Genomic DNA, 27,166 nt, shown 5'->3' on the forward strand with positions numbered 1-27,166 from the left:
GTGCAGGCTCCCTGTGTGCTCCCTGCAGGGGCCACAAGAGTAAAGCCTTCCTCTAGTAGTAGCATGGGCATAGTGTTTCTGCCTAAGGAAGCCAGTGTGAAACTCAAAGTCCAGGGTTTTTATTGGGGGCTAATCACGTACGCATCCTTTGTTTTCCAGAATTCTAGTCTCCTAGAAGGAAAGCAGGTGTTCACCATAAATCACATTGTTTATTTAAGAAGTCTAGTCAGGCTAGCACAGCAAGCACATCTTATCACTCAGGGATGGTTTCAGAAGCCAGGTTTCTAGATGTCAGCCAAGGGCAAATCTTGTAAACAGGCCATTCTAAAGATCAGGCCTGTATAATTTGTTGAAAAAACTATTCTTTCCCTTTGAATGGCCTTAGTACCCTTGTTGAAAACCAACTGACTATAGAGGTTTATTTCTGGACTCTCAGTTCCATTCCATCAGTCACTATGCCTTGCCCCAGTACGACACTGTTTTGATTACTGTAACTTTGTAGTAGCTTTTGAAATGGGGAAGGGTGTGCCCTCCAACTCTGTTCTTTTACAGTACTGTTTTGACTATTCAGGCCCCTTGTAATTCCATATATATTTTAGGGTCAGATTTGCCATTTGTCCTGAGATTTAATTGGGATTTATTGAATCTGCAGAGCAATTTTGGTAAAGTTGACTTTTTTTGTTCTGGTTATCTACTGCTGAACAATAAACCACCCCAAGCTAAGTAGTATAAAAGAACAACCATTTCTTTATGCACATGGATTCTGTTGGGTCAGGAATTGGGATGAGGCACAGGAGGGATGGCCTGTCTACTCCACGGTACTTGGGGTCTTAGCTCAGGATGACTCAGATGACTTGAGGCTGGAAGCATTTGGAGGTTTCTCCACTCATACATTGGCACCAGGACAGGTATATTCTAGGTCACTTATTAAGAGCCTTTCTAAGTGGTTTGATCTTTGCACAACATGGCTGCCCACTTCCAAGAGGGAGCAGTTGGAGGTAAGTGTTCCAAGAGAATGAGGAGTAAGCTGCCTTTTTAAGTGATCTCGCCTTTGAAGTCAGACAGTGTGTAGTCCATTGGACGAAACAGTCACAAACTCAAATTCAAGGAAAGTGGACATAGACCCTTACTTTTCCTTGGAAAACAATTTGGGGTCACTAATATGTCTTGTTGACTAGTCATTCCAATGTATGTGAATCACTCAATGTACTTAGGTGGTCTTTAATTTCTAATTGTCTAATTGTTTTTATAGGCTAATTGTTTTAATTGTTTTGTAATTCTCTGTATAGAGGTCTTGCACATTTTTCACTGGATTCATTTCTATGTATCAAGTTTTTAAAACCTATTATAAAATTATTTTTCAGTTCATATCATATTTATATTCTTTATAGAAAAGCAATTTATAATATTCAACTTATATCCTGCAACGTTGCTAAATTTCCTTTGAAGTTTGTACAATTCTGAAGTTTTCTATACTTACAATCATGTCATCTGCAGATAGAGATGATTTTATTCAAATCTATATGCCACATTTCTTTTTTTTCCTTTTGTTGCCTTAGCCTGAGCTCCAATATCATGCTGAATAGAAATAGTAATAGCAAGCATCCTTTCTTGATTTCCAAGGGAAAACTCTTATATGTCAATTGTTGGGGTCCGTGTGTTTCCTAAACAAAGGAATGAACACACAAGACAACACAAGACAAGACAAACATGGCGGCCACCTCGAATGGTGCGCTCTGCTTTATTTTATACAGTCGTTTGTGGAATGTTGCCAAGTCATAAGACACATTGTTGTTTTTCTGACCTTCCCCTGACTTTCTGGATTTTCAAGATGTTTACACATAAACAAGCCCCCAGGGTCTGCTGTTTGCAGCTGGCTCCTTTGTCCTCCCTGTTTACAGGGAAGGATGGCCTTGCTTCGTTTGTAAGAGCAGGACTTATCAGAACGTCTTACTTGGGAGCACTAGTCCTCTACATCAATATTAACAATGGTGTTTCTTTCATAGCAAGGAAGTTTTCTATTCCTAGTTCTTAAAGCATTTTTGTTACTACTGAGTTACAAGTTGAATTTAATGCTTTTACTTCATTTATCAAGATTATTGTGATGTTTATCCTTTTCTTTGATTAATGTAGTGTGATGAATTACACAAATTGATGTTCACATGTTAAATTATCCTTACATTTCTGGATAGAAACCCACTTTGAGATGTATTTGTTTTCCTTACAAACCACTAGATTCTATTTGCAATTTTTTTTTTTTAGGATTTTTGCAACTGTGTTCATGAGAGAAATTGGTCCATAATTTCCTTTAGTGAATATCTTTGTCAAGTTTCATACCTCAAGTTATGCTGGGCTCATAAAAAGAGTGAAGAAATGTTTCCTTTGTTCTCTGAAAGAGTTTGTATAAGATTTGTGTATTTTTGGCCGGGCGTGGTGGCTCACGCCTGTAATCCCAGCACTTTGGGAGACCGAGGCAGGCGGATCACGAGGTCAGGAGATCAAGACCATCCTGGCTAACATGGTGAAACCCCATCTCTACTGAAAATACAAAAAATCAGCAGGGCGAGATGGCAGACACCTGTAGTCCCAGCTACGCGGGAGGCTGAGGCAGGAGAATGGCGTGAACCTGGGAGGCGGAGCTTGCAGGGAGCCAAGATCACGCCACTGCACTCCAGCCTGGGCGACAGAGCAAGACTCCGTCTCAAAAAAAAAAAAAAAAAAGGTTTGTGTATTTTTTCCTTAAATATTTTGAAGAATATTCTGAAGGCATATTGTCTAGAGTTTTTTTGTTGTGGTGGTGGTTATGGGAAGATTTTAATAATAAATTATGTTTTCTTTATATATGGACTAGATATGTTTTTTGTTACTTGGTTTTGTGTTTTTCAAGGAATTTGTGCATTTTATCTAAATCGTTGATCTATTTGGCATAGAGTTGTTCATGATATCCTCGTCTCTTTGAAGGTAATATGTATCTGTAGTCATACATATCTCCTCACAGTTTTTTTCCTTGGTGAGTCTTGCTAGAAGACTATCAACTTTATTAATCTTTCAGAGAATCAGTATTTTATTTTTTAAAATTTCTTTTGTACATTTATTTTCTGTTTCACTGATTTATATTATTTATTTATATTGTCTTTAGTTTTTTATTTTGATTCATTTTTTGTAGCTTCTTGAGATTGAAACATAATTTTTAAAAACCTTCCTTCTTTTCTGATATATGTATTTAAAACTATGTTTCCCCCTAAGTACCACTTTAGCTGCATCCTACAAGTTTTGAAATATTGTATCTACATTGCCATTCAGGTAAAAATATTTTCTAATTCTTGTTTTGATTTTTTTATTCACTTATGAGTTATATATAAGGATGTATTGTTTTATTTCCAGGCAATTAGGCTTTTTTTTTTTTTAAGTTAAATTTTTGCTATTGATTTCTAGCTTAATTTCTCCGTGGCCAGAAAACATAATATGAATAGTTTCAATTCTTTGAAATCTGCTGAAGCTTGCTTCATGGCCCAGCATATGGAAATTATGATAAATGTATCATATGCATTTGAAAAGAATATGAATTTTTATTATTAGATTCAGTGTTTATATGTGCTAATTAGATCAAGTTTGTTAATTGTGTTTATAATTTTTATTTGCTTGTTCTCACAGCCATTAAGGGAGATATGTTAAAAGGTTTCCCATTATGATTGTGAAATTGTCTGTTTTATTTTTGCCTTATGTATTTTGAAATCATATTCTTGGATACTATCTCTTATACACACACATACAATTGTGATATCACATTAAGAAATGTCTCTATCTGTATTAATGCTTTTGCCTTAAACTCCACTTTATCTAATATTAGTATGGTTTCTTTTGGCTAGTATTTGCAGTGTATATCTTTTTCTATTCTTTAATTTTTGACCTTTCTGTGTCCCTTTATAAATGTGTGTCTCCAGTACTCATTTCAAAGTTGGGTTCTATTTAATTTGGTTTTTATCCAATCTGACCATTTTAGTATTTCAATTAGAGAATTTCATTCTTTTGCATTTAAAGGAATTACTGATATAGTTGGGTTTATACCAACTATGTTCCCAGTTTTGTTTTGTTTTTTTCTTCTTAACCATGTTTTATTTTTTTCCCCTTTCTTTTTGCCTTCTTTTGGGTTATTCAGTTTTTATAACAGTATCATTTTCTTTCCCTCTGATAACTTGTTAGACATTCTTTGTGCATGTGATTACTCTAAATTAAAAGATCTATCTCTGATTATAGTTTAATATAAATTATTACTTGTACCATTTTCCCTATAATGTGAAAACCTTAGACCACCAGGATTCCATTGTCTCTTTCCTACCTTTTCCTTTATTATTATTGTCATGTATTTTAATTTGATATATATGGTAAATTCCACAAGACACTGATGTTTTGTATGTCAGTATCATTATACCTACCTCCGATTTTACTTTTTCCAGTATTCATTGCTTTCCTGTTTCATTCTGGGATCATTTACCTTTTAACTAAAGAACTCCCTTTAGAATTTAGTTTAGTGTACGTCTTCTGGTGAAAAATACTCTGCTTGGTTTTGAAAATGTTTTTATTTTGCCTTCATTTTTACAGGGTATTTTTACTGGGAATAGAATTCTAGATGGGTATTTTCTTTCAGCAATTTAAAGATGTCATTCCATTGTGTTCTGGATTCCATAATTTATTGAGAGGTCAGCTATTATTAGTCTTTTTTTTTTCTTTTTTTCTTGAGACGGAGTCTTGCTCTGTTACCTAGGCTAGAGTGTAGTAGTGTGATCTGGGCTCACTGCAACCTCCACCTCCTGGATTCAAGCGATTCTCCTGCCTCAGCCTCCTGAGTAGCTGTGATTACAGGTACCTGCCATCACACCCTGCTAATTTTTGTATTTTTAATAGAGAAGGGGTTTCACCATATTGGCCAGGCTGATCTCAAGCTCCTGACCTCAAGTGATCCTTGGCCTTGGCCTCCCAAAGTTCTGGGATTACAGGTGTGAGCCACTGCACCTGGCCTTATTAGTTTTATTACTTTTTAAAAAGTAATATGCCTATTTTCTCTGACTGCTTTTAAGATTATCTTATTTTTGTCAGTTTTACAATGGTGTTACAAGGTGTAGTTTTCTTTGTCTTTATCCTGCTTGAGGTTCACAGAGCTTCTTGAATCTGTGGGTTGATATATTTTCATCAGTTCTAGAAAATCTCAGCCATTATTTTATGGAATATTGCTTCTGTCCCATTCTATTTCTCCCCTTTAGGACCCCAGTATAAAAAATATATATTTGATCTTTTGACTGCATCCAACATGTTTTCAAACCTATTTTCTGTGTTTTCCTTTTTTTTCCCTCTTTGTCCTTTGTGCATCAGTTTTGTATTGACCTTTTTTCCAGCCTTAATCCTATCTCCTGCTGTTTTCAATATGCTTTTAAACCCATCAACTCCATTTCAGACATTGTGGTTAATTCCAGGTTTATTTTTCAGTTCTAAGTTACCATTTGATTTTTTTAAACATACTTTAGTTTTTTGGATGAGTTCCTAAATTGTTTTATTTTTTCCATATTTTTCTCTAGTTTTTGAAGTTCTTAATCACAGTTATTTAAAAGTCTTTGCTAACTCTAGTATCCGAGTTACCTGTGGGTCTGCTTTTATTGAATGCCAGACATTGTGCAAAAAAACTGTGAAGACTCATGATGTTTTCTTCCACCAAAGAGGTTACATCATGTGCTCTGCTAGTCAAATAGTGTGAAGATGACCACCTTAATGCAGTCAGGGCCTTTGCTTAGTTGAGGCTGGCTTGCAGTTTTATTTAGACCCAAACTATGTCTAGTTTATCTTTGTTCATAGTGCATAACCCTCTTCGACTGTCTTTGTTTCTCAGCACAGACAGGCTATAGGAAATTCCACCTTGCTTTTCAGTATTTTTGATTCACAGTTTAGGCCTATTGCTCCTGGGAGACTCAGACTTTGGCAAACATCTTGAGCAAGAAACCCGCTGTCTCTAAAGCCCTTCAAATATGTAATTATGTTACATTTGCTATATGCAACCACCAAACTTCTACTGGTTCTTCTGTCATGAAGAGTAATAAGGGATCAAGCTTGAATCCTCAGCCTTTAGCCACATCCAAATCAATAAGTGCTGCAGGAAGAAGAGAAGTTGTAAATCATTGGTGTTAGTTTAGTTCACAACTTCAGTGTTTTTGCTCCTAGGCTGTTCTTTGGGGTCTCTTTCCTCTGTCAGGCTGTTGTCTTCTCAATACTAAGAGAAGAAAATTACACTATGTTTTTTCAGAAATTTAGCTCTTTAGCCTGCTGCCCAACAAAATGAAAACTTTGGCTCTTACTTGAGGGGGAAACTAGTTGCATATTGTGTTGGGGTCCGCGTGTTTCCTAAACAAAGGAATGAACACACAAGACAACACAAGACAAGACAAACATGGCGGCCACCTCGAATGGCGCGCTCCGCTTTATTTTATACAGTCCTTGCGTTTGCGGAATGTTGCCAAGTCACAAGACACATTGTTGTTTTTCTGACCTTTCCCTGACTTTCTGGATTTTCAAGATGTTTACATATAAACACGCCCCCAACGCCCTGCAAACAGGCCCCCAACGCCCTGCTTCGTTTGCAAGTGCAGGACTTACGGGGAACGCCCTGCTTCGTTTGCAAGAGCAGGACTTACGGGGAACGCCCTGCTTCGTTTGCAAGAGGAGGACTTATGGGGAACGCCCTGCTGCGTTTGCAGAGCAGGACTTACCGGGAACACCCTGTTTGCGAGCACGTAGTCCTCTACAATGTTGAGGTCCCTTAAGTCTCTGGTTTTGTCACTCCAGCTCTGTGCAACCACAAATAACTCTGTTTGTCTTTCAGCAGTGCTCCTCTGCCTGCACAGAGCCGAAATTCTCAGCCTCTAACCTGTACTCCAGGGGAAAAATGACCACAGATACTCAGCTCACTTCTGAAAGTCTCATGACTTCTGCAGCATTCTCATACTTTCTCAATTACAAGTTTATTTTATCCAGCTCTTCTGATTCTCAGTGGAATTTCTCAAAGCAGAAATCTCTTCATTTTTTGATGGTACTACCACAACATCCTATCTTTTCCCTGCCCTCAAGTCCATCATCCACAGAAGTGTGAAAGTATTCTCTCTAACCCCAAGTCTGATCTTGAGGGTTATCAGCTTTAAAAATTTTAAATAGTTCCCCACAGCCTCAGCAGTGGTTTTGCAGAGGGACCTATGGAAAAAAGAAGGGAGATGCTAATGGTTTAGCCTTTGGACCCTAACTTTAACTTGGACCCATTTTAACTTCAAACAGTGAAGCTCATTTCTATCTGATATGTATATCAGGACCCTTTGAGTTCTCAGGTTCTTTCCCCTTGTTTCTTTTCTTTTTTTTTTTTTTTTGAGACGGAGTCTCGCTCTGTCACCGAGGCTGGAGTGCAGTGGCCAGATCTCAGCTCACTGCAAGCTCCGCCTCCCGGGTTCACGCCATTCTCCGGCCTCAGCCTCCCGAGTAGCTGGGACTACAGGCGCCCGCCACCTCGCCCGGCTAGTTTTTTTTGTATTTCTTAATAGAGACGGGGTTTCACCGTGTTAGCCAGGATGGTCTCGATCTCCTGACCTCGTGATCCGCCCGTCTCGGCCTCCCAAAGTGCTGGGATTACAGGCTTGAGCCACCGCGCCCGGCCTCCCCTTGTTTCAATCATGAACCGAGTAAAGTATCAAGTCCTCAAGACTCTTGTGGTTTTAACTTGCATCTCCAGTCTCATCTGCCATTCCCGACTCCCACCAAACTGCCTGCAGCTCTCATTGGATCCCAGTCTCTCCCCACTTCCAGTATAGAATGGTGCTTCTCATTCTCAGATTTTGGTCAAATTGTTCATTCTGCTTAAAATGCCCTCTTTCCCTATCCTTTAAATCTCTGATTTTTATGTCACTCCTTTTCTTAGCTGTTGAGGAAATGATAGTTCTCATCAGTGTTACCATGATTCCCAGTGTGCATCTTTATACTTGCTGGGGTCTACAGTGTCTGGTACACAAGTACTTAAATATTTGTTCACTAAACGAATGAATGAACTAGGCTTTGGAAGATACTTAGGGTTCTAATTGGCATATTTAAGTGGGGAAGGCATTAATGAAAACAGGAGAATCCAAACAAAGGTAATAAAGTAGAAATAAGTGAGAATGGCATTGGTAGTCTGTGTGCAATGAATGAGAGAAAAGATTAGGTGGAGAACATAGATCTGTTGGATATGAAATCTTGGTTTGATAGCAAATAAGAAGTGTGCAAGTTTGTAAACAGCCAATGATATAATGAAAGCATTTGCTTGGGGATATTAACTTAGCAGAGTATGCAATTGGAATTGGAATAGTCTATCAAGGTAGAATCCTTAAAGTCATTCTTGTGTTCTATGTACTTAACCAGTCAATGGAATCTTGCCCATTATACTTAGGCCTTTGGAGTATGAGCCATGGCACCATGTTACTTCAGAATCTCAGACCCTCTTTCCTGGATTAAAGCAATAGTCTCCTCACACCCATCATTCTCTGTGCTCCTACTAAAGGGATTTTTATAAAAACAAGTTAATTGTGCCTGTAACCTGCCTAAGAAGTTGTTTGGCTATATTTTGCTAACAAACTTAACAAATTATACATAGTCCTTTACAACCCAACCCCACTCAACCTTAAAGAGGTTTGTTTCATACCACTCCTTTTCACATATATTTTGTTTTCATATGCACACCATGCCCTCATAAATATCTGTGACTTGCACATACTGTTTTCCTTTTCTGGAAGGCATCTCAACCTTTCCCCACTTGAAAAAATAGTTCAAATGTCATCTACTCTAGGAAGCCATCCCCGACTTTACCAGGTAAATTTAAATGGATGATCAGGCCTTAATCATATTTGTATGTATTATTTATTTATTTTATGGAGACGGGGGTCTTACTGTGTTGCCTAGGCTAGTCTCAAACCCCTGGGCTCAAGTGATCCCTCCGTGAGCCACTGCGCCCAACCATATGTATTTTTAGAACTTAGCACAGTGTCTGGCACAGTATTGGCCTCTCCTAGGAATTGAGTTTTTAAAAAATTGTTACCAAAAGATTAATATTACTATTGTGTTTTACAAGAAGACTAAGATATATAATATATATAAATTAAAAAATGGGTACCACCCACGCACTCCTGTAATACTCAGATACAATCACTATTAAACCAAATTTTGTGTACTATTTCGCAGTCATTTATGCATGCACACTCATGCATATGTGTATGTGTAGTCCTTTAAATTCAAGCCTATGTTTTTGGGTGACTGAATACTAATTAAGAGAAAGGGTCTCACTATGTTGCCCAAGCTAGATTCAAACTTCTGGGCTCAAGCAATCCTCCTGCTTCAGCCTCCCAAGTAACTGGGACTACAGGCATGTGCCACTGCCCTGGCTTAAGATATTATTTTAATAAGCCACTCAGTTAAATAAGAAAGTATTTATGGGGACTGGAAAGAAATAATAGAATGTGAGCAGGTGTTTGAGAAAACTACAGCTTCATAACTGATTTGCCTATCCTGTAGCTACATAGAGTCATATAACTTCAAAGCTGCAAACTGTGGATTCAGAGGTGGCAATTTTTGTTAACATGCTAACAAGGGAAGATATCCTTCCTCTTATTTATATATCTGAATACCAGTTTTCATAGCTGTACAGTAGAAATCATAGCACCTTAGAGGATTTATGAAAGGATTAGTGATAATGTATGTAAAATACTTGGCATGTAGTTGAGCAATAAATTATAATTATTACCATTTGTATTGATCAGGTACTTTACCATGACATGAGGGCAGACACATTAGGTTATATTGTCTTATTAATGGTATTATTCCTTCAATACAATCATTCTGGATTTCTTCCGATCTTTAAGTCAGCTTTCAGTAATATGAAGTCAGCTTTCAGTAACATCCAGTAATATGAATTGGGGTATTATACATTTGCATAAAATTATAGCTGTTCTTTTTGCTTGTCCTACCTCCTGCTGACTCACAGAATCAGCTTTAAAATAGACAAGCTATATTTATTTTTTGTAATGCTGCTACAGCAATGGCTTTAAATAATTCTGATATGCCCTTAACAATTAATGCAGACTTTGTTCTAATTGAGAAATAATTTACAGATAATAATAATTTTGGGTAGCTGGGAACTATTAACATGCAACAGATCTTTCTTCTAATTTCTCTATTTCTCTTTCCCTTCTTTTTGTATATTGATTTTAAAGGCTGACTCCAGTGGCATGAAAACAGACTCTATGTCAATAAAAATGGTTTGAAAGAAAAAATTATACAAGTAGTTTTCCATACATAATTTATTAAAACTTTGCTTCACAGAAAAAATAAGCTAGGAGAGATTCACGGTGTAAAATGTTTTCTCATTTCTTTCTTTTTTTTTTTTTTTTTTTGAGATGGAGTCTCGCTCTGTTGCCCAGGCTGGAGTGCAGTGGCCAGATCTCAGCTCACTGCAAGCTCCACCCCCGGGTTCACGCCATTCTCCTGCCTCAGCCTCCCGAGTAGCTGGGACCACAGGCGCCGCCACCTCGCCCGGCTAGTTTTTTGTATTTTTTAGTAGAGACGGGGTTTCACCGTGTTAGCCAGGATGGTCTCGATCTCCTGACCTCGTGATCCGCCTGTCTCGGCCTCCCAAAGTGCTGGGATTACAGGCTTGAGCCACCGCGCCCGGCCATGTTTTCTCATTTCTGCAATGCACTGTTATACTTTTATTCTTTTTGTGTCTTTATGCTTTGTTCCCCCAATCACAGTGGAAGCTCTTTGGGGCAGGATCAATGTCTTATCCTTTTTGTGTCCCTTTCAAGTGCTTATCACAGTGCTATGTAATTGCTTATGAGGAAATTGTCTTTAAATGTGGTGTTCATAGTATGATCTTATTTCCAGAGATATTTTACTTACAAGTTCAGAATCACATCTATTTATCCTGCTAAAACCTATTAGGTAATTGCTCCTGTTGTAGCTAAATTATTTATCTATTATAATTACAAAAGCAAGACTGCTTTCTCTTAGCAATATTTTTTCTTCATTTGAGTGATCTGTGTGCATCTAACTGCATTATTCAGCAGCGAATTATCCAGGTTTCCGGTTGCTCCTGCTGTTTCTTGACACTACCTGCTACTTTACCAATATGCAAGTCTCAATGAACCATAATCATTACTTTCATGGATGTATATATTTCAGAATTTTACATGGTTTCCATCTCCATACACTGGCAAATGTGTCCTTCTATTGGCAAATGACACTTCTAACAGGTAGTTGTTCTCTATGGGGCGAAATTTATATATAAATAATTTGTGCAGATGGTAATCTTTTCACACTATTCATCTCTATGTATCTATATGTCTGTCATCTATCTATCTATCTATCTATCTATCTATCTATCTATCTATCTATCTATCTATCAGTTCATTCATCCATCCGTCTGTCTCTTCATCCATCTATCATGCTTAGTGTACTGTGCTAGCTACAATGGGGATAAAAGAAGGCATAAGATTTAGTCTTTTCCTAATATAACTTACCATCTATTGAGGAAAAAAATATGTATACATAGAGAAAAAGATCAGAAGCCAGAGTGGTACATGATGTCACAAGTAAATGATATGAACACACTATAGATGATCCAATAAAAATATATTGGGCTGGAATGATGTGGCATGTTCACTGAGTCTGAGTGATCTGATACAAACGGAAAGCACAGGACAGTGAATTGCAATTTTTACCTACACAACTTACTGTTGGAACCTTATGAGTTGGGCTTTCTGAACTTCATTTTTCTCATCTGGAAATTGGGAATAATGATCATGACAATACCTTCTCAACCTTTTTTTTTTTTTTTGATTTGTGAATCATACAATCAAATAAAGTTATTTTAAAAGGTCTGAAAATATTAAAGTGCAATCCAACTTCAGGGTGTGTTGTTTTAATTTTTCATCAACTACCACAATGTTTCTGCTCAAATATTACTAATTTAAGAAATACTAAAAGTTCAATAGAAAGAGAAGTGCAATGCTGATTATGTAATATGTGTGTTTGCATGTTAATAGGGAAAGAAAAAATTTGTCACTAGCATGAAATCTGCCAATGGTGGGAGTATTTACACCATAAAACTCAGCAAACACTACAAATTGGGGCTTTGTTTTATGGAGAGCTATTTACCAGCATATTACTGGCCTGAACAAAAGCAACAGCAATGGGACTGGAGAGAAGGGAATACATAGTAGAGGGATGAATGAGGTAGAATCAGCAATACTCATCATCAGTTGGTTAATGGTGGGTGCAGTGTCAATGGGGAGATTCTAAAATGATTTATCAAGTTACTGGGTCGGATGATTAAAGAGGAAAACTTGTGCCTCTTACCAAGAAAAGGACTTCAAGAGGGGGGAAAGATAGTGAATTTTGTTCAGGGAATGTTGAAATTGAAGTACTTGTGGGACATGATGGTGAAAATGTACAGAAGACAGTGGTTATATGGATATAGAACTCAAAGGAGAGGACTGGATTCAATATGGCAATCATGAGGCTACAACTAATAACTGAAGTCATGGGATTAGATGAACTTTACAACAAAGGGACCGTGGGAAAGACTGCAGTAAGTCTTCATGTTTTATAAAGTAATTATAAACCATGTCTTTTTGTTAAATGACAGTTTTAGTGGATAAAGTTATGTTTCTTTGCAAATTCTGCTTTTAGAAGTAAAATTATCACTGCAATGTAAGTGAGTTTTAAGGAAGACTGGTATGTGATGAAAAATGTTACGGATTTGATTTTTGAGGTCTTTACAGCAAGATTTATACAAATGAAAGTTGCAAACAACAAAAAGTTTGTTTAATATCCAAAAGAAGTTTATGTCAAACATTTGAAAGAACAAAAATATTCTAGAACAAAGAGGGAAACAAGTTATTTTAGAAATCAACTTAAATATAACTTCTATCTTAGCCCCGTGTTGTAATTATTTACTACTTTGTCTCACCGTTTGGCGCTGGGGGCGGGGGTAGGCTGGGGCACAACACTGTGTCTTTTATCTATGTTTAGGGCGTTGTACATAGTATATACTCAGGAAGAAAACCTGTTTATTCCATGCCAGAATGGGAGGTTTGAACAGATGACCTGGAAGGTCCCTTTCAACCCTGAGAGTCTATAAAAGGGAAGTGGTTATTACCGCTTAAAAGAAGTAGGCTTAGTCCTACTTTCAGAGAGCCAATGTTTTCATAGTTACAGAAAGGTAATAGACTGTCAGCTCAACATGACACTGGTAAGAATTTTCTAACGATTATGACTATACAACAGAAGAAAGGCTGTCTCGGAAGGTGGTTAGCGCTGAAACAACTGGTGTTTAAGGGCTGGAAGGACCCTTAGATATCTTTAGGTCTTTCCTAATCTTTTTCATGCCATTGCCTATATAGAAAATGGTATAACACAAATAAAAAAATTGTACAGCAATTTTTGACACATCAATGTCTCAGGCATACTTGTCACAAGTTCTCAGGGCTTTGGTTGGGAAAACTCTGATTTCGTCTAACATCCTCGTTTGCAGAGGGGGAAACTGAATCTTAACGAGGGAATGCAATATTCCCAAGTCGTTAATGTTAATACTGGAACGAGAATTGAGACTAGAGACTGTGGACAACTAGTCAGTTTCCTCCGCTCAAATTAAGCAGGCTGGAGGCCAGACTGGAAGACTGCAGTAGATGGCAGAATAAACAGTCTAAAACTATATTGCTTTAAATGTGGTCCCAAGACCACAGACATTAGAACTTGTCAGACTCTGGGGAACTCGCTAAAATGCAGATTAATGGGCCCCACACAGACACACGGAATTAAGCTCTGCGGTAAAGGCTTGGAATCTGCAGTTTTAAGTTTGCGAATCCCCTCCTCTCCCGGTACTATTTCTGAACTCCGAGCTCCCAGCCCTGGCTTGAAACTGAGACGCTGCGCTTGTCGCACAGCACCTGCCGATCGGACCTCGGGGTCCTGGATGCAGGACTGTCTGTTACGTACAGCCTTTGTGGCCGTCACGGGCGGACACCGGCCAACGCCGGGTCGGGGTGCGTCCGCCGCGGTCCCTCCATCACCTTCCTGGCCGGGCAGAGGAACCCACTGCTCCGGGCCGTCGGGGCCAGAGGCGGCTCAGCAGCGCCCCCTCGAGGCCAGAGCCCTCCGCAGGCTAGCGGGTTGCGGTTTCCCTTCATCTCCGCGGCGCCTCTTCCTCCCACGCAGTGCAGCCCACCGGGGACGCTCTCCCGCGCCTGCGCCAATTCCGCCCTGCCCCGCCCCCATCTACCGACCGGATGTTAACAGATTTCCCATAGTGCCTCACTAGTGGCGGGCATGATAACAAACACCGGAGGGTCGCACGCGGGTTCCAGTTGTGATTGCTGGGGTTTTTCTGTAGTGTCAGGAGGTTCTCCGATATTGGGGCCGGGTCACTGCCTCATCCGCTGGAGCGATGGCGTTTCTCCGGAGCATGTGGGGCGTGCTGAATGCGCTGGGAAGGTCCGGAGCGGAGCTGTGCAGCGGCTGTGGGAGTCGACTGCGCTCCCCCTTCAGGTAGGCCCGCTCGCCTGTGCCCTAGGGGGCGGCCGGGCCCAGGACGTCCCGGGGCTGGAATGTAGACCCCATCCTTCACTGTCTGCCCCTCCTAGGAGTTCAGAGCCACCCTGGTTCTTTGATTCAGACCTCGACCTTGCCAAGGGGACTGTGGCTTTGAGACCAGGCCTTGACTCCCTTAATACCCCGTACCTTGTTTCTTGCTACCCTCCGTTCGCTCCTCCCACCCCTCCTCACTGTAGCTTTGGATCCATTGCGCCGCCTCTGCGAATTCGCGCGGAGTGTCTGGCCACCATCTAGGCATTGAGGAGGCGGGGCCCAGGAGCTGGAGTATAGACGCTTTCCTCCACTCTCTGCCCTTCCTAGGAGGTAAGGGCTTTGAGACTTCCGTCCTGCAGTCGCTCCCCTCCGTTTAGGACAGGGTTTTAATAATTCTCTAGCATTCTTGTTGAAGGCGTTGGAGACATAGGAGTATCTTGATGACATCTCTTATTTGGGATCTATGCTCATAATATACATGTGCATATTGACAGTTAAACATCTGATACTGGTTATTTTCTTTTTATTCATATGTAGTTTTGTGTATTTACCGAAGTGGTTTTCATCTGTCTTGGCAAGTTGTCCAAAGAAACCTGTAAGTTCTTACCTTCGATTTTCTAAACAACAACTACCCATATATAGAGCTCAGAACCCAGGTAAGGTGTTTGGGGGCTTGTACCCTTTTCTCATGTAATAAAAATGCCATTAAGCAGTTAAATAGCAATGTTGAATTGCAGTACTAAAGCATTCAGTGACTGCAGGAACAATCATTTGATGTCTGTAAAATAGGAAGTTCTATTTTATACCAAATGAACATACTTTCAATATAAGTGAGAACTAATAAACGGTATTTTAAAAATATCGTGTAGTGTAGAAAGCACCCTAGGAAGACGATAAAAAAGCTGAATTTCGGGCCTGGTTGCCTTTGGTCTAGAGGACCACTGATGAATTATTTTCTCTTGCTTAGCTCCTCCTTTTTCTGCCTCAGGGAATTGTTAATAACGTTGCAGCTTCTGTGGAAGCATCCATAAACTGTAAAGTTCTATGCAAATTACTGCTGCTTTCAGGAGCTTTCAAGATAAGAAAACATAAACGTTTCCATCATAGGAGTTCAGAGCCACTCTGGTTCTTTGATTCAGACCTCAACCTTGCCAAGGGGATGGTGGGTTGTAAAGGATAAATCCTTTCTTGTCTTGGGTTCCTGAAAAAAAAAACATTTCCAGGTAGGATGTTTGTTGATGCCCTAGAAAGCCTGTAGGGCTGTTATTTTAGGTTATAGTGTAAAGGTAATAGCTACTTTTTTTCCTTATGATTTCTAAAGCATCACAGGGCAGTTGTGAAAATCTAACGAACTATAATAAAAAATGCTCACATTAGGCTGGGTGAGGTGGTTCACACCTGTAATCCCAGCACTTTGGGAGGTCAAGGTGGGTGGATTGCTTGAGCCCAGGAGTTCGAGACCAGCCTGGGAAACATGGAAATCCTGTCTCTACCAAAATTACAAAAAATGAGGTGGGCGTCGGGGCACAGTGCCTGTAGTCACAGCTACTTGGGAAGCTGTGGTGAGAGGATCACTGGATCCCAGGAACTTGAGGCTGCAGTGAGCCATGATTGCTCCACTGCACTCCAGCCTGGGTGACAGAACGAGACCCTTTCTCAAAAAAGAAAAAAAAAAGCAGCTCACATTATAGGTAAGGAGTTAGTTTCAGAGACATGCTTAAATACCCACATCTTTTAAATGTAAGAGTTAGTACTAACAGGTATTTTAAAAAATCAATTAATTGCACGCCATCATTCCTGTTAAGATGAAGAAGAAAGTGGAGAATAACAGATTGAATTTCGAATAGTTTGTTTCCAAATGATATTTCTGTTACTGAAATACGAGGCAATGTTATGAATTGAGAATGTATTTTGTTGTTAGCTTTTATAAGTTTAATAAGTCCTCAAAGACTTGAAAAAGTATTTTGCTTGAAATATGGAAGTAAAAAACTTGAAGCAATTAATCATCGAGCTTCTTAAACTAGTAATCAGCCTGGTGCAGTGGCTCACGCCTGTAATCCCAGCACTTTGGGAGACTGAGGCAGGTGGATTGCTTGAGCTCAGAAGTTTGAGGCTAGCCTGGGCAACATAGCGAAAACCCGTCTCTACAAAAAATACTAAAATTAGCTGGACATGATGGCGCCTACCTGTCGTCCCAGCTACTTGGGAGGCTGAGGCAGGAGAATCACTTGAGCACAGGAGGCAGAGGTTGAATTGAGCCTAGATTGTGCCACTGCACTCCAGCCTGGGTGACGGACCCTGTCTCAAAAAAAAAAAAAAAAAAACACCTAGTAATCAAACTGTTGACTGTTTCTGGTGGTATATGATATACTCCTTAGTTGTTAGATAACAGACTTTTAATAATGTTGGATAAATTACTTACATTTAAATTAGTTGGATACAGGAAAGTTAAATCATTTTATTAAGTTATGTGTGGTATGGATTGTGCTTTCCTGGATATCTTTAGAAATTATCCTGAGATGTAAAATTGTGGCATCTTTTTTCATTTTATTTCATTCCATAGATGCAAAAACTACAGAACTAGTTAGAAGAATTGCCAAGCATTGGAGGGAACTTCCTGATTCAGAGAAAAAAGTAAGCACATAAGTTTTCAACATGGCTGACCAGTTATTCTGCAGTTAGGAACTATTGTCATGTTCTTTAAAGGACCAGATGGATCAGACTTTTAAAAAAATAATCTGTTATCTACAAAGAAACTTTATATCTTCTCATCTGCATAGTGAGAATATGGATGTATGGGGTGAAGGTGAAGAAGTGTCAGCAGTTTGAAAATGGAGGCTGATTACTATACTCTCACCTTGATTAGTATGTATAAGGAAAATGTATGTTTTAATCCATATACATCCTCATCCTAGAGCACATTTCCACCTGGTGATAAAATCTCTCTATCTGAAGTCACGCAGTTGCCTTTCCCTGGCATGTGCTGTGTTGAATTTGCCAGCAATAGTTTGACTTGATTTGGGTTTTTTATTTATAGGTATATCGAGATGCTTATAAGGCGGAGTGGGAGGTATACAAAGAAAAAATAAGCAAATTTAAAGAACAGCTAACTCCAGATGAGATTACATCTTTGGAAAAAGAAATCCTGGACAAGCGTTTAAAAAGGAAAGCTGTGACAAAAAGAAAAGTGAGTATCATTGAAATACTTTTTTCTTATGGTAAAGAATTGAGATTTATATAACTATGAATATAGGTAATTTTCTCTTAATAATAATAGGCAGATACAATATGGTAGAATGTCATCAGGTATTCTTCAGTTAGGCAGAAGTGGGATAGTTCTCTTCTGAAAAGTGAGCTAGCCACTAGGACCACTTGTCATTGAGTCTGTTTGGAAATCCTTGTTGCTACTTTCAGATGTATCCACATTTAAGGTGTACAGTTAGTAGAACAGTAATGAAAACTACAGGAACAGAGTTATGAAACAGTCAAACCAGGAGTAGCAAGAATCTTTGCTTCTGAGTCTTCTCTAGAATAACGTATTGATTTGAATTATTCTATAGATTATGGTGAGTTTGATATGGAATATTGCTGAGTAGACTGCATTAATTCATTAACACATCAGGAAAATGCCAATTTTATCTAATCAATTAAGTGCCTTTAGAATGGAATTCTTTTTTTTTTCTTCAAAGAAGTAATTATTAAAAACCTCACATGGTTCAAAATTTGTAGTTCCCAGCTTAATGTATTAATTTACATAAATGTCATTGTTTGAAAGTTACACATTTTTTTCGTGGAGCCAGTATTAGTTGTGAGGTGGTCAGTTTGCTAGTCGTGTACCTGCACTATTACAAAATGATCATCAGAGTTAAAACTATTTCTTTGAAAGACTAGATTACACCCTTGAATGTGAGACACCAAAACATCTTTCCCTGACCCTAATGTTTTAAGCTGTCCTAGCACTAGGGTTGAGGACCCGCCCAGTTTTGAGACCATGGTACTGCTACTTTAGGGTGGCTGATCTGATCAGTAAAAGGAAGCCAGAAAGATACTAAGAGTGAAAAATAGAGTGTCTACATAAGGATGCTGTTTGGAAGAGCGATTACTAAAGTATATCCTCCCTCTTTCATTCTCCCTTCCTCCTTAATGCGCCCAGCCCACTGTGCTAAGAGTAGAGAGGACCAGAAACGAGAACTGGACGTTTATAAAGTTTCCCTTGTCATTCTCTCTTTCTTTTGTAGTTGTTCTTGACTCCCAGTACCAGCTAGTTCAGAGATCAAGTGAGAAGTGTGAGGACTAGGAAGTTACAAGTAAAACCCTCAGGAGAGAAATCCCTAGTGGTAGCTCTAGAAACAAAGAGGGAAATAGTTAAGTTTCAAAGTGCTTGGAGTCTATAGTAGTTTCAGTACTTAGTGACTGAGAGATTCGGAGAGAAGAAACTAAATCAGAGGAGTCCTACTTATAGTTATGAATAAAAGTTGAATTTGTTACTGATTATAGCCAAATTGCTATTAAGAGCCACAGAATTTTATAAATTACAGGTACTACTTACCATCCAAATTCAGAAACTTAAGTATGATAATGCAGTATCACTCCCTGAACTCAGAAATTAAACTGATAGTAAGGGATACTTGTATTCTTTTCCATAGTTTCTTCCCTTTTGGTAACTAGTAAAACCAATTTAACACAACGATGGAGCTTTAAAGGTGGAGACATTCAGAGAATGGAATGAGATGAAAGATTATTAAACAAATAGTCCATTGTTCTTGGGTCGTGGTGGAAGCATGCAGTGATTTGGTCAAGGGGACGGTAGTGTCTTGCAAGGATGCGCTTGAGATTGTTTTATCTTGTAAAAAGGTTTTGTACATATATATTCAGTTATATATTTCACGGAGACTATGAAAATATTAGGTAAAGGAAATGGTTTTGTATGGAAAATAACTGGTGAAATCTAATATAATTTTCAAAATAGTGCTGTCAAAACAATTCTGACCACAAGATGTAATAATCACACTATATAAGAATCATAACATTCACTTTAAGGAATAATCTGTAATGCATAGTAGTGAATAAAGTTTCTGTAGGTAAAATTAAGTCTCATGGAGATTAACACTATTTCCGACCCTCCAATTTTTTTTAATTCAGGAGTTAATACAGCTTGGAAAACCAAAAAGACCTCGTTCAGCTTATAACGTTTATGTAGCTGAAAGATTCCAAGAAGCTAAGGGTGAATCACCGCAGGTAAAGCTGAAATACATTTTTGTTTAATTTAAAAAATACTTCGACAGGAAAAGTCTAGAGTGCCGTATGTCAGGTAGTGAAGAAAAGTAGTGGATGTCCAGACAGTAAACTCTTTTGATAAGGCCCTCTTTTAAGAAAAATGTTTTTTCTTACCACATACAATCAATTTGGGTATGTAGTTGCCAACACATACATACATACATTGCCAACTTTTTAAATATAAATACTTAACATTTTTTTAAATATGTAGGGATGTTAAAGTTCTGGAGGCTTTTCTGCTTCAGCAGTTCTTAACTGTTTTAGAATCACTAGAAAGAATGAGAGTAGAGCTGCAATATTTTCTATGAGGAATTGATTGTAACCTGTTGCGTCATTTATATCTTTTAATAAAATTTTGGTTATGCCTATAGGGATGTGTTATGCTTATGAATGTCATCATATCAGTGTGTCAAAGAAAACAGAAAGCTTGTCAATCCCTGCTGTGGCTTAGTCTTTCCTGTTTTTTTGCTGCTTAGAAGCTCCAAATGGGCAGTTGCTTTTTTTCTTGAATCATATGACATGGTAAGAGAAATGGATGTTTAGATCCTTAACCCATGTTAATCTAAGATGAAATTTTTGGCATTCTGCCTTTGGGATTATTATATCTGTAGTTCACTTTACAAATTCTGTTTCTGTATCCCTAAATAACATTTTATATTGTTGCTTCTTGATTTTTTTTTCAACTTAAATCATTGTTTATCTTATGCTTTAAGCATTACCTACCACCATTTAAAGTATACATTTAACTGTCATCCTACGGTTCTCATGTTTCCATTCCTCTACCTCCCAATATGGTTAAAATTTTGGTTAGCTCGGTATTGTGTGTTTGTATTAGGTTGGTGCAAAAGTAATTGTGGTCTTTGCCATTAAAAGTAATGGCAAACACAGCAGTTACTTTTGCACCAAGCTAATAGTATTATGATTATGATTATGCAGGCTTATTCACAGCTGAGCTATGTCATATGCTATGGTTATTTTTTCTTTCTTACGAAACTTATTTTCCCTGAAGTTGCTTATGTCTTTGTTCAGTTAGATTTGTGTTTTTTTTTTTTTTGTACTTACCAGTAGTTCACCCTCAAACTTCTCAGTATTCACCAGCTTTTAGTAAATTTAGGATGTATTTTTCTTTCAGTTTAATTCTGAAAACTGGGGTTTGTTCCAGTGTGACTGTTGCCTTCTAATCCCAGTATACAGCTAACATCTTGAGATCTCCTTCATTATCCTTGTGGTGCTTCTTTTGCTTCTGTTGTTTACTTTTTTGGTTTTCTCTGATTCTTGTGTAGCATCTTTCCCGGTAAGGGTGCATGGGAAATTAAGTTTCTGAGTTTTGCATGTCTGAAAATGTCTGTATCCTCACATTCACTTGTTAGACTGGGCATAGAATTCTAGTTTGGAAAACATATTCCTTCCAAATGTAAAAATTCCTTTTCTTCTACCTTTTTGTACTGCTTTTGAGAAATTTAAAACTTGTTTTGATTATTCATCCTTTGAATGTGATCAGGTGCTTTTTTCCCTCCCCTTTAGAACTCCTGCTACTTGTATATGCATCTTCTGAGCTGGTCCTCTAATTTTCTTATTTTTTCCGTACTGTTTTCCTTTAGCTTTCCTTTTTTTTTTTTTCTCCCCCTGAACTGCTGGATACATTTTAACTTAATCTGTCTGCTATTAGCATGGTGCCATTTCCTTCAACTGTACCTGTACCTGGTTTTCACAGAGTGACACTAATTTACTCTCTAGAGAGGATAAATGTCCTACAATTTGCCATGGTAGAAATTTAACCTCTTTTTTTTTTTTTTTTTGAGACAGGCAGCCTATTACACAGGCTGGAGTGCAGTGGCACTATTTCAGCTCACTGCAGCCTCCGCCTTCCGGGCTCAAGCAATTTTCCCACCTCAACCTCTTGAGTAGCTAGGTCTACAGTCATGTGCTACCAAGCCTGGCTAATTTTTTGGGTATTTTGTAGAGACGAGGTATCACCACCATATTACTTCAGGCTGGTCTCGAACTCCTGAGCTCAGGTGATCCACCCACCTCAGCCCCTCAAAGTTCTGGGATTACAGTTGTGAACCACTATGCCCGACCCAACCTCTCTCTATTTTTTTTGAGTCAGAGTCTCACTCTGTGGCCCAGGCTGGAGTGCAGTGGCATGATCTTGGCTCACTGCAACGTGCGCCTCCCGGGTTCAAGCGATTCTCCTGCCTCAGCCTCCCTAGTAGCTGGGACTATAGGCGCGCACCACCACACCTGGCTAATTTTTTGTATTTTTAGTAGAGATGGGGTTTCACCATATTGGCCAGGCTGGTCTCGAACTCCTGACCTCATGATCCGCCCGCCTCGGCCTCCCAAAGTGCTGGGATTACAGGTGTGAGCCACCGCACCCGGCCCTAATCTCTTTTTTAAACACTCTTTCAGCCAATCTTGTGTTTAACCTTAGCTTCACCTGTTTTATACCTATCTGGTGCTGCCAATTCCTGAGATACTTGGGAATTCTGTATTGTAAATCAGTTGCTTTTAGGTTTTCTCCACTGTCCGTTTAACAATTAGCTTTCTTTTGTCAGTTAAGTCAGTTACCACTAATGCATCTGCTTTTTCGCTTCCAGAATTTTGTGTTGACAGTGCCCTCTTCTGTTATCTTCGTTCATGTGGGTTTATGCCTTAAAAGGTTTCTTTGTTTAATGGGATTTTAGGGAGAGCAAAAATAAACATCTTTGGCTGGGCACGGTGGCTCATGCCTGTAATGCTGACAATTTGGGAAGCTGAGGTGGGAGGGTTGCTTGATTCCAGGAGTTCAAGACCAGCCCGGGGCAACATGGTAAGACCCTATCTTTATAAAAAAGGTTTTTAAAAAATTAACCAGGCATGGTGGTACACACCTGTGGTCCCAGCTACTCCAGAAATTGAGACAGGAGGATCACTTGAGCCCAGGAGGTCAATGCTGCAGTGGGCTGTGATCATACTACTGCATTCCTGCCTGAGTGACAGACCTTGTTTCAAAAAAAAACGACAACAAAAAAATTCTATCCCTTTAATTTTATAAATGAAGAGCCAAGCCCAAGGGAGGTAAAATAACCTTTTCCAGGTCATATAATTAAGTTCAGCTAAGTAGACTTACTGGACTTGTGTTGTATTGTTTTTATTACTGTATCTAAACACTGAAGCACAGATTTTCAAATAAAACCTAAAGCTACAGGGAAGGAATAAAAACAGACTTTGAGGTTAGTTTATGTCAACATATAGATTATACCTGAATATTAATATTTCTGAATCAAAAATGTATACCTTCATTCAATTCATTTTTAGAAATTGTAACAGTTTGATAGTTTTTGTTTAGAGAGAAAAGATGTTAAGAATTGATGAGGCCTTGCCTGTAATTCTTGGTATCTGAGTTTTTGTTGTTGGAATGAATAATAAAGGTCACTGTAGTCCCCATATCTACCTTAACTTAAACATATATTGTTTTACAGGAAAAGCTGAAGACTGTAAAGGAAAACTGGAAAAATCTGTCTGATTCTGAAAAGGAAGTGAGTATTATGGTTGTTAGTCTCAAGTGTCTAGTTAGGATATCTGTGAGAGAATGTATTAGGGCAAGGCTTGATTCATGTGAAGACAACCTTATATTTCTAATAATACAGGTATTCTAAAATTATTTTCATATTCTCAGAACCAGTTTGACATTTTTCTCTTGGTACTTTTTGTCTGCAAATAAAATTGGTATTTGAAACCACAGCACTCATAAGCCTGAGTGTCCACTGTATTTAGTGGCAGTCATACCCTGCTCTTGCCCCCTTCCTGCACCTCAAGATCTGAACTTGTAAAAATTTCATTCAAAGAGATAACAGTCTATCTCTTAACATTTTCCTCATCTAACTTTTATCTCATGAAAATATTTCTTCTCCAGTCTGCCTTTATACATGTAGAATGGTAATGTAATTTCTAAAGTATATACAGAACCTTTCCAGAAATTAATTGCGATTTTAAATAATCATTTTATCTCAAAAAATAAGTAAATCATTTTAACAGTTATGCTTTTTCTCAGTTATATATTCAGCATGCTAAAGAGGACGAAATTCGTTATCATAATGAAATGAAGTCTTGGGAAGAACACATGATTGAAATTGGACGAAAGGATGTTCTACGTCGCACAATAAAGCAACGACAAAAATATGGTGCTGAGGAGTATTACAAGTAGAAGATTGAGATGTGTTCACAATGGATAGGCACAGGAAACCAGTTAGGTCTCAATGCCTGAAGCTATTGTAAAATTAGAAAGGATAAAGTTGGTAAACCTTTTATATTCAGTGTCTTTTTCTTCAGCTCATGGACTTCTGCCAGTGTAATACTTGCTTTGGAAAACCCAGGTAAAGGTTCATGCAAAATTTGTTTTGTGTTTAGGAACTACTGAGAATCAGAGTAATCCACGCAAATGTGAATCATTTTACCTTTGACAAAGGTAAATCAGACTATAAAGTTTTTTTTTAATACAGGATGATGACTATGGAAAGAGTATTCTTGTTTCCTTATATTATGGAGGCAGGAGTTTCCTTTTCAAAATTGTTACAAATTGTAGAAGACACAACGTTCTGTGATATAATTGTGCATTTTTCAAAAAGCAGGCAAAACTCATCTTGGTAAATTACAGTTCCTAGGTATAATTCATATTATATTCAGAGTTGACGGTTGTACACCTAAGTGATTGCTGGTTTCAGTCGCAACTTTGTATAAAAGGGACTGAGAAATTTATAAACCTTTTTCTTTTTTTTTTTTTTTTTTTTTTGTTTTTTTGAGATGGAGTCTCGCTCTGTCGCCCAGGCTTGAGTGCATTGGCGCGATCTCGGCTCACTGCAAGCTCCGCCTCCTGGGTTTACGCCATTCTCCTGCCTCAGCCTCCTGAGTAGCTGGGACTACAGGCGCCCGCCACCGCGCCCGGCTAATTTTTTGTATTTTTAGTAGAGACGGGGTTTCACCGTGGTCTCGATCTCCTGACCTTGTGATCCGCCCGCCTCGGCCTCCCAAAGTGCTGGGATTACAGGCGTGAGCTACCGCGCCCGGCCTATAAACCTTTTTCTTAACTGTCTTTTTTCTAAAGTAAAAACTAAGAAATTATGTACCAGATTTATGCATATTATTTTGTTGCATAGAATAAAATTTTTAATCTTTAATTGTACATTTCCTAAATATATTTTAAGACGAAACATTTGTTTTACAGCTTTTTCCTTTTTTTAAGTAAGGAATTTTATTTTTTTCTGAATTATTTTCTCTCATGTGAGTATATTGATCCAGAAAGAAAACTTGTATTATATATGTTTTAAAATGAGAAATCTAAAAAACGAAGTCTCCAAAGTCTCTGGAATTTGAAACACTTTGCATAATGTATAAAAGCCTGTTTAAGAGACAGCCAACTATGGCCTGTGGGTCAAATCCAGCCTGCTGCCTGCTTTGTATGACCTGTGAGCTAGGAATTGTGTTTATAATTTTAAATGTTTTTTTAAAAGACTTTTATGATACATGAAAATTAACATGAATCTTTAGTGTTCATAAATAAAGTTTATTGTAACACAAGATCATTCTTTTACTTGTCTATGGCTGCTTCTCTGTTACAGTGGCAGAGTAGCTGCCACAGAAAGGTCATCACTAGATAAGCTAAACAAATTGTTGCTTCTTGGTGTTAGCAAGGAAAATAATCCAGTTTCAAATTACATTGCAGTATAATGAAAAAGATCCATATACTGTGGAATGATATTCTTTTAAAATTATTTATGGCTTAGTAAAAATGTACCTTTTCCAGTTAGCACATATCACAAAAATCTCACTGTAGTTGAAAGCGATCCTTCTTTAGCATTTGTTTATCCTTTTAGGAAAGTCAAGCAAAGGTTTTCACCGCCTGTTTGAGCAGAATAATTCTCATCAGTTCACAGGTGTAGGATAACTCAATTTACATACACTTTATATGTTATGCAAAATATTTAGAAATTGTAGATTCTAGATCTCCAGAAAGACTTTTGAAGACTTTGATGTCACAAAAAGATGACTTGTTATATGCTGAGCTTGACATAGGTAGGAATGGAAGAGAAAATAGCTTATGAGGAAAGATGAGGCTTTAAATATATAAAGTTGGATATTTTAAAATAACTTTTCCCTGTGGGTGCTTCTCACTCTCGGTGCAGACAGGACAGTGTCAGCCATTGGTGAAATAGATAGGATAGGTTTGAGGCCAGAGCAGTCTGGGAGTAGGGGGAAAGAGAAGGAGGTGTGCTAGTGTCTATCACAGGCTTTCTCAATTTGGTTTTCAGGAGAAAATTCAGCCCTAAGTCCCTGTGTCATCTAGAATGGTACTAATTATGTACAGTCTTTAGGAGAATGGAGAAAATCGTAACTCAAATCATCGACTCAATTCCGTTCTCTTCAGATGAGCTCAGAGAGCACATAGGAGTGTTTGTAATGAGTAGAATGTAATGATTGAGATAGAGGAATGAGTTACATCTCAGGACAAATGCAGCATGAAAAACATCTTTGTAGTTACCCTGCAGGGAAATTTCCTCTGAGTTCTTTTAACATGAACTACCCGTATTATTTTATACTTAACATTCATATCATAACTTCCCAAATATATTGGGAAGTTCAGTGTTAAGTATGTTTCTCAAGTACTTACACAACTTAATGTAGGGGGGAAAGGTGTAAACAGTGAAAAAAGGCCGGGCGCGGTGGCTCAAGCCTGTAATCCCAGCACTTTGGGAGGCCGAGACGGGCGGATCACGAGGTCAGGAGATCGAGACCATCCTGGGTAACACAGTGAAACCCCGTCTCTACTAAAAATACAAAAACTTAGCCGGGCGAGGTGGCAGGCGCCTGTAGTCCCAGCTACTCGGGAGGCTGAGGCAGGAGAATGGCGTGAACCCGGGAGGCGGAGCTTGCAGTGAGCTGAGATCCGGCCACTGTACTCCAGCCTGGGTGACAGAGCGAGACTCCGTCTCAAAAAAAAAAAAAAAAAAAAAAAAACAGTGAAAAAAGAGCAAAACTATTTTATGGTAATTTTATGGTAATATCAAATTGTATTTGGTTCTCTGTTTCTAAAATAATGTAATTTTAAATATTTTAAATAATAGGATAACCTGGTTTCCAAGCCTTTTTTTCCCCCCGACATCCAGAATACATACTGGATCCAAGCCTTTCTTAAACTTCAGTACATGTGGAAGACTGGCATGCCATATACCAAATACCATTCAGCTGTAACAGTATACACAGATTTTCT

General features: G+C 38.5%; 1 protein-coding gene across 3 annotated transcripts; it reads left to right on the forward strand.

Annotated features, from left to right (window-relative positions):
- The first annotated feature begins 14,130 nt into the window (after window positions 1-14,130).
- On the forward strand, window positions 14,131-24,209 carry LOC105466202 (transcription factor A, mitochondrial). 3 transcript variants are annotated; one of them, XM_011715233.2, is made up of 7 exons: window positions 14,145-14,601; window positions 15,178-15,235; window positions 17,204-17,274; window positions 17,678-17,827; window positions 19,783-19,878; window positions 23,382-23,438; window positions 23,954-24,209. In XM_011715233.2, the coding sequence occupies exons 1-7, from the start codon at window positions 14,383-14,385 to the stop codon at window positions 24,104-24,106; spliced, it is 804 nt and encodes a 267-aa protein (XP_011713535.2). In that variant the 5' UTR covers window positions 14,145-14,382; the 3' UTR covers window positions 24,107-24,209. The 3 variants fall into 3 exon arrangements, with proteins under 3 accessions (XP_070925664.1, XP_011713535.2, XP_011713536.1); XM_011715234.2 differs by having other exon boundaries at window positions 14,369-14,601; window positions 15,178-15,296; XM_071069563.1 differs by lacking the exons at window positions 23,382-23,438; window positions 23,954-24,209 and adding an exon at window positions 20,289-22,921 and having other exon boundaries at window positions 14,131-14,601.
- Window positions 24,210-27,166: the final 2,957 nt, after the last annotated feature.

Source organism: Macaca nemestrina, chromosome 9 (genome assembly GCF_043159975.1).
Source record: "Macaca nemestrina isolate mMacNem1 chromosome 9, mMacNem.hap1, whole genome shotgun sequence".
Classification (NCBI taxonomy): domain Eukaryota; kingdom Metazoa; phylum Chordata; class Mammalia; order Primates; family Cercopithecidae; genus Macaca; species Macaca nemestrina.

Coding starts and splice junctions, on each gene's coding strand:
- LOC105466202 (XM_011715233.2), top strand. CDS start 14,383: ATGATAACAAACACCGGAGGGTCGCACGCGGGTTCCAGTTGTGATTGC. Junction 17,275..17,677: donor TTCCTGATTCAGAGAAAAAA/GTAAGCACATAA, acceptor TTTTATTTATAG/GTATATCGAGATGCTTATAA. Junction 23,439..23,953: donor TGTCTGATTCTGAAAAGGAA/GTGAGTATTATG, acceptor GCTTTTTCTCAG/TTATATATTCAGCATGCTAA.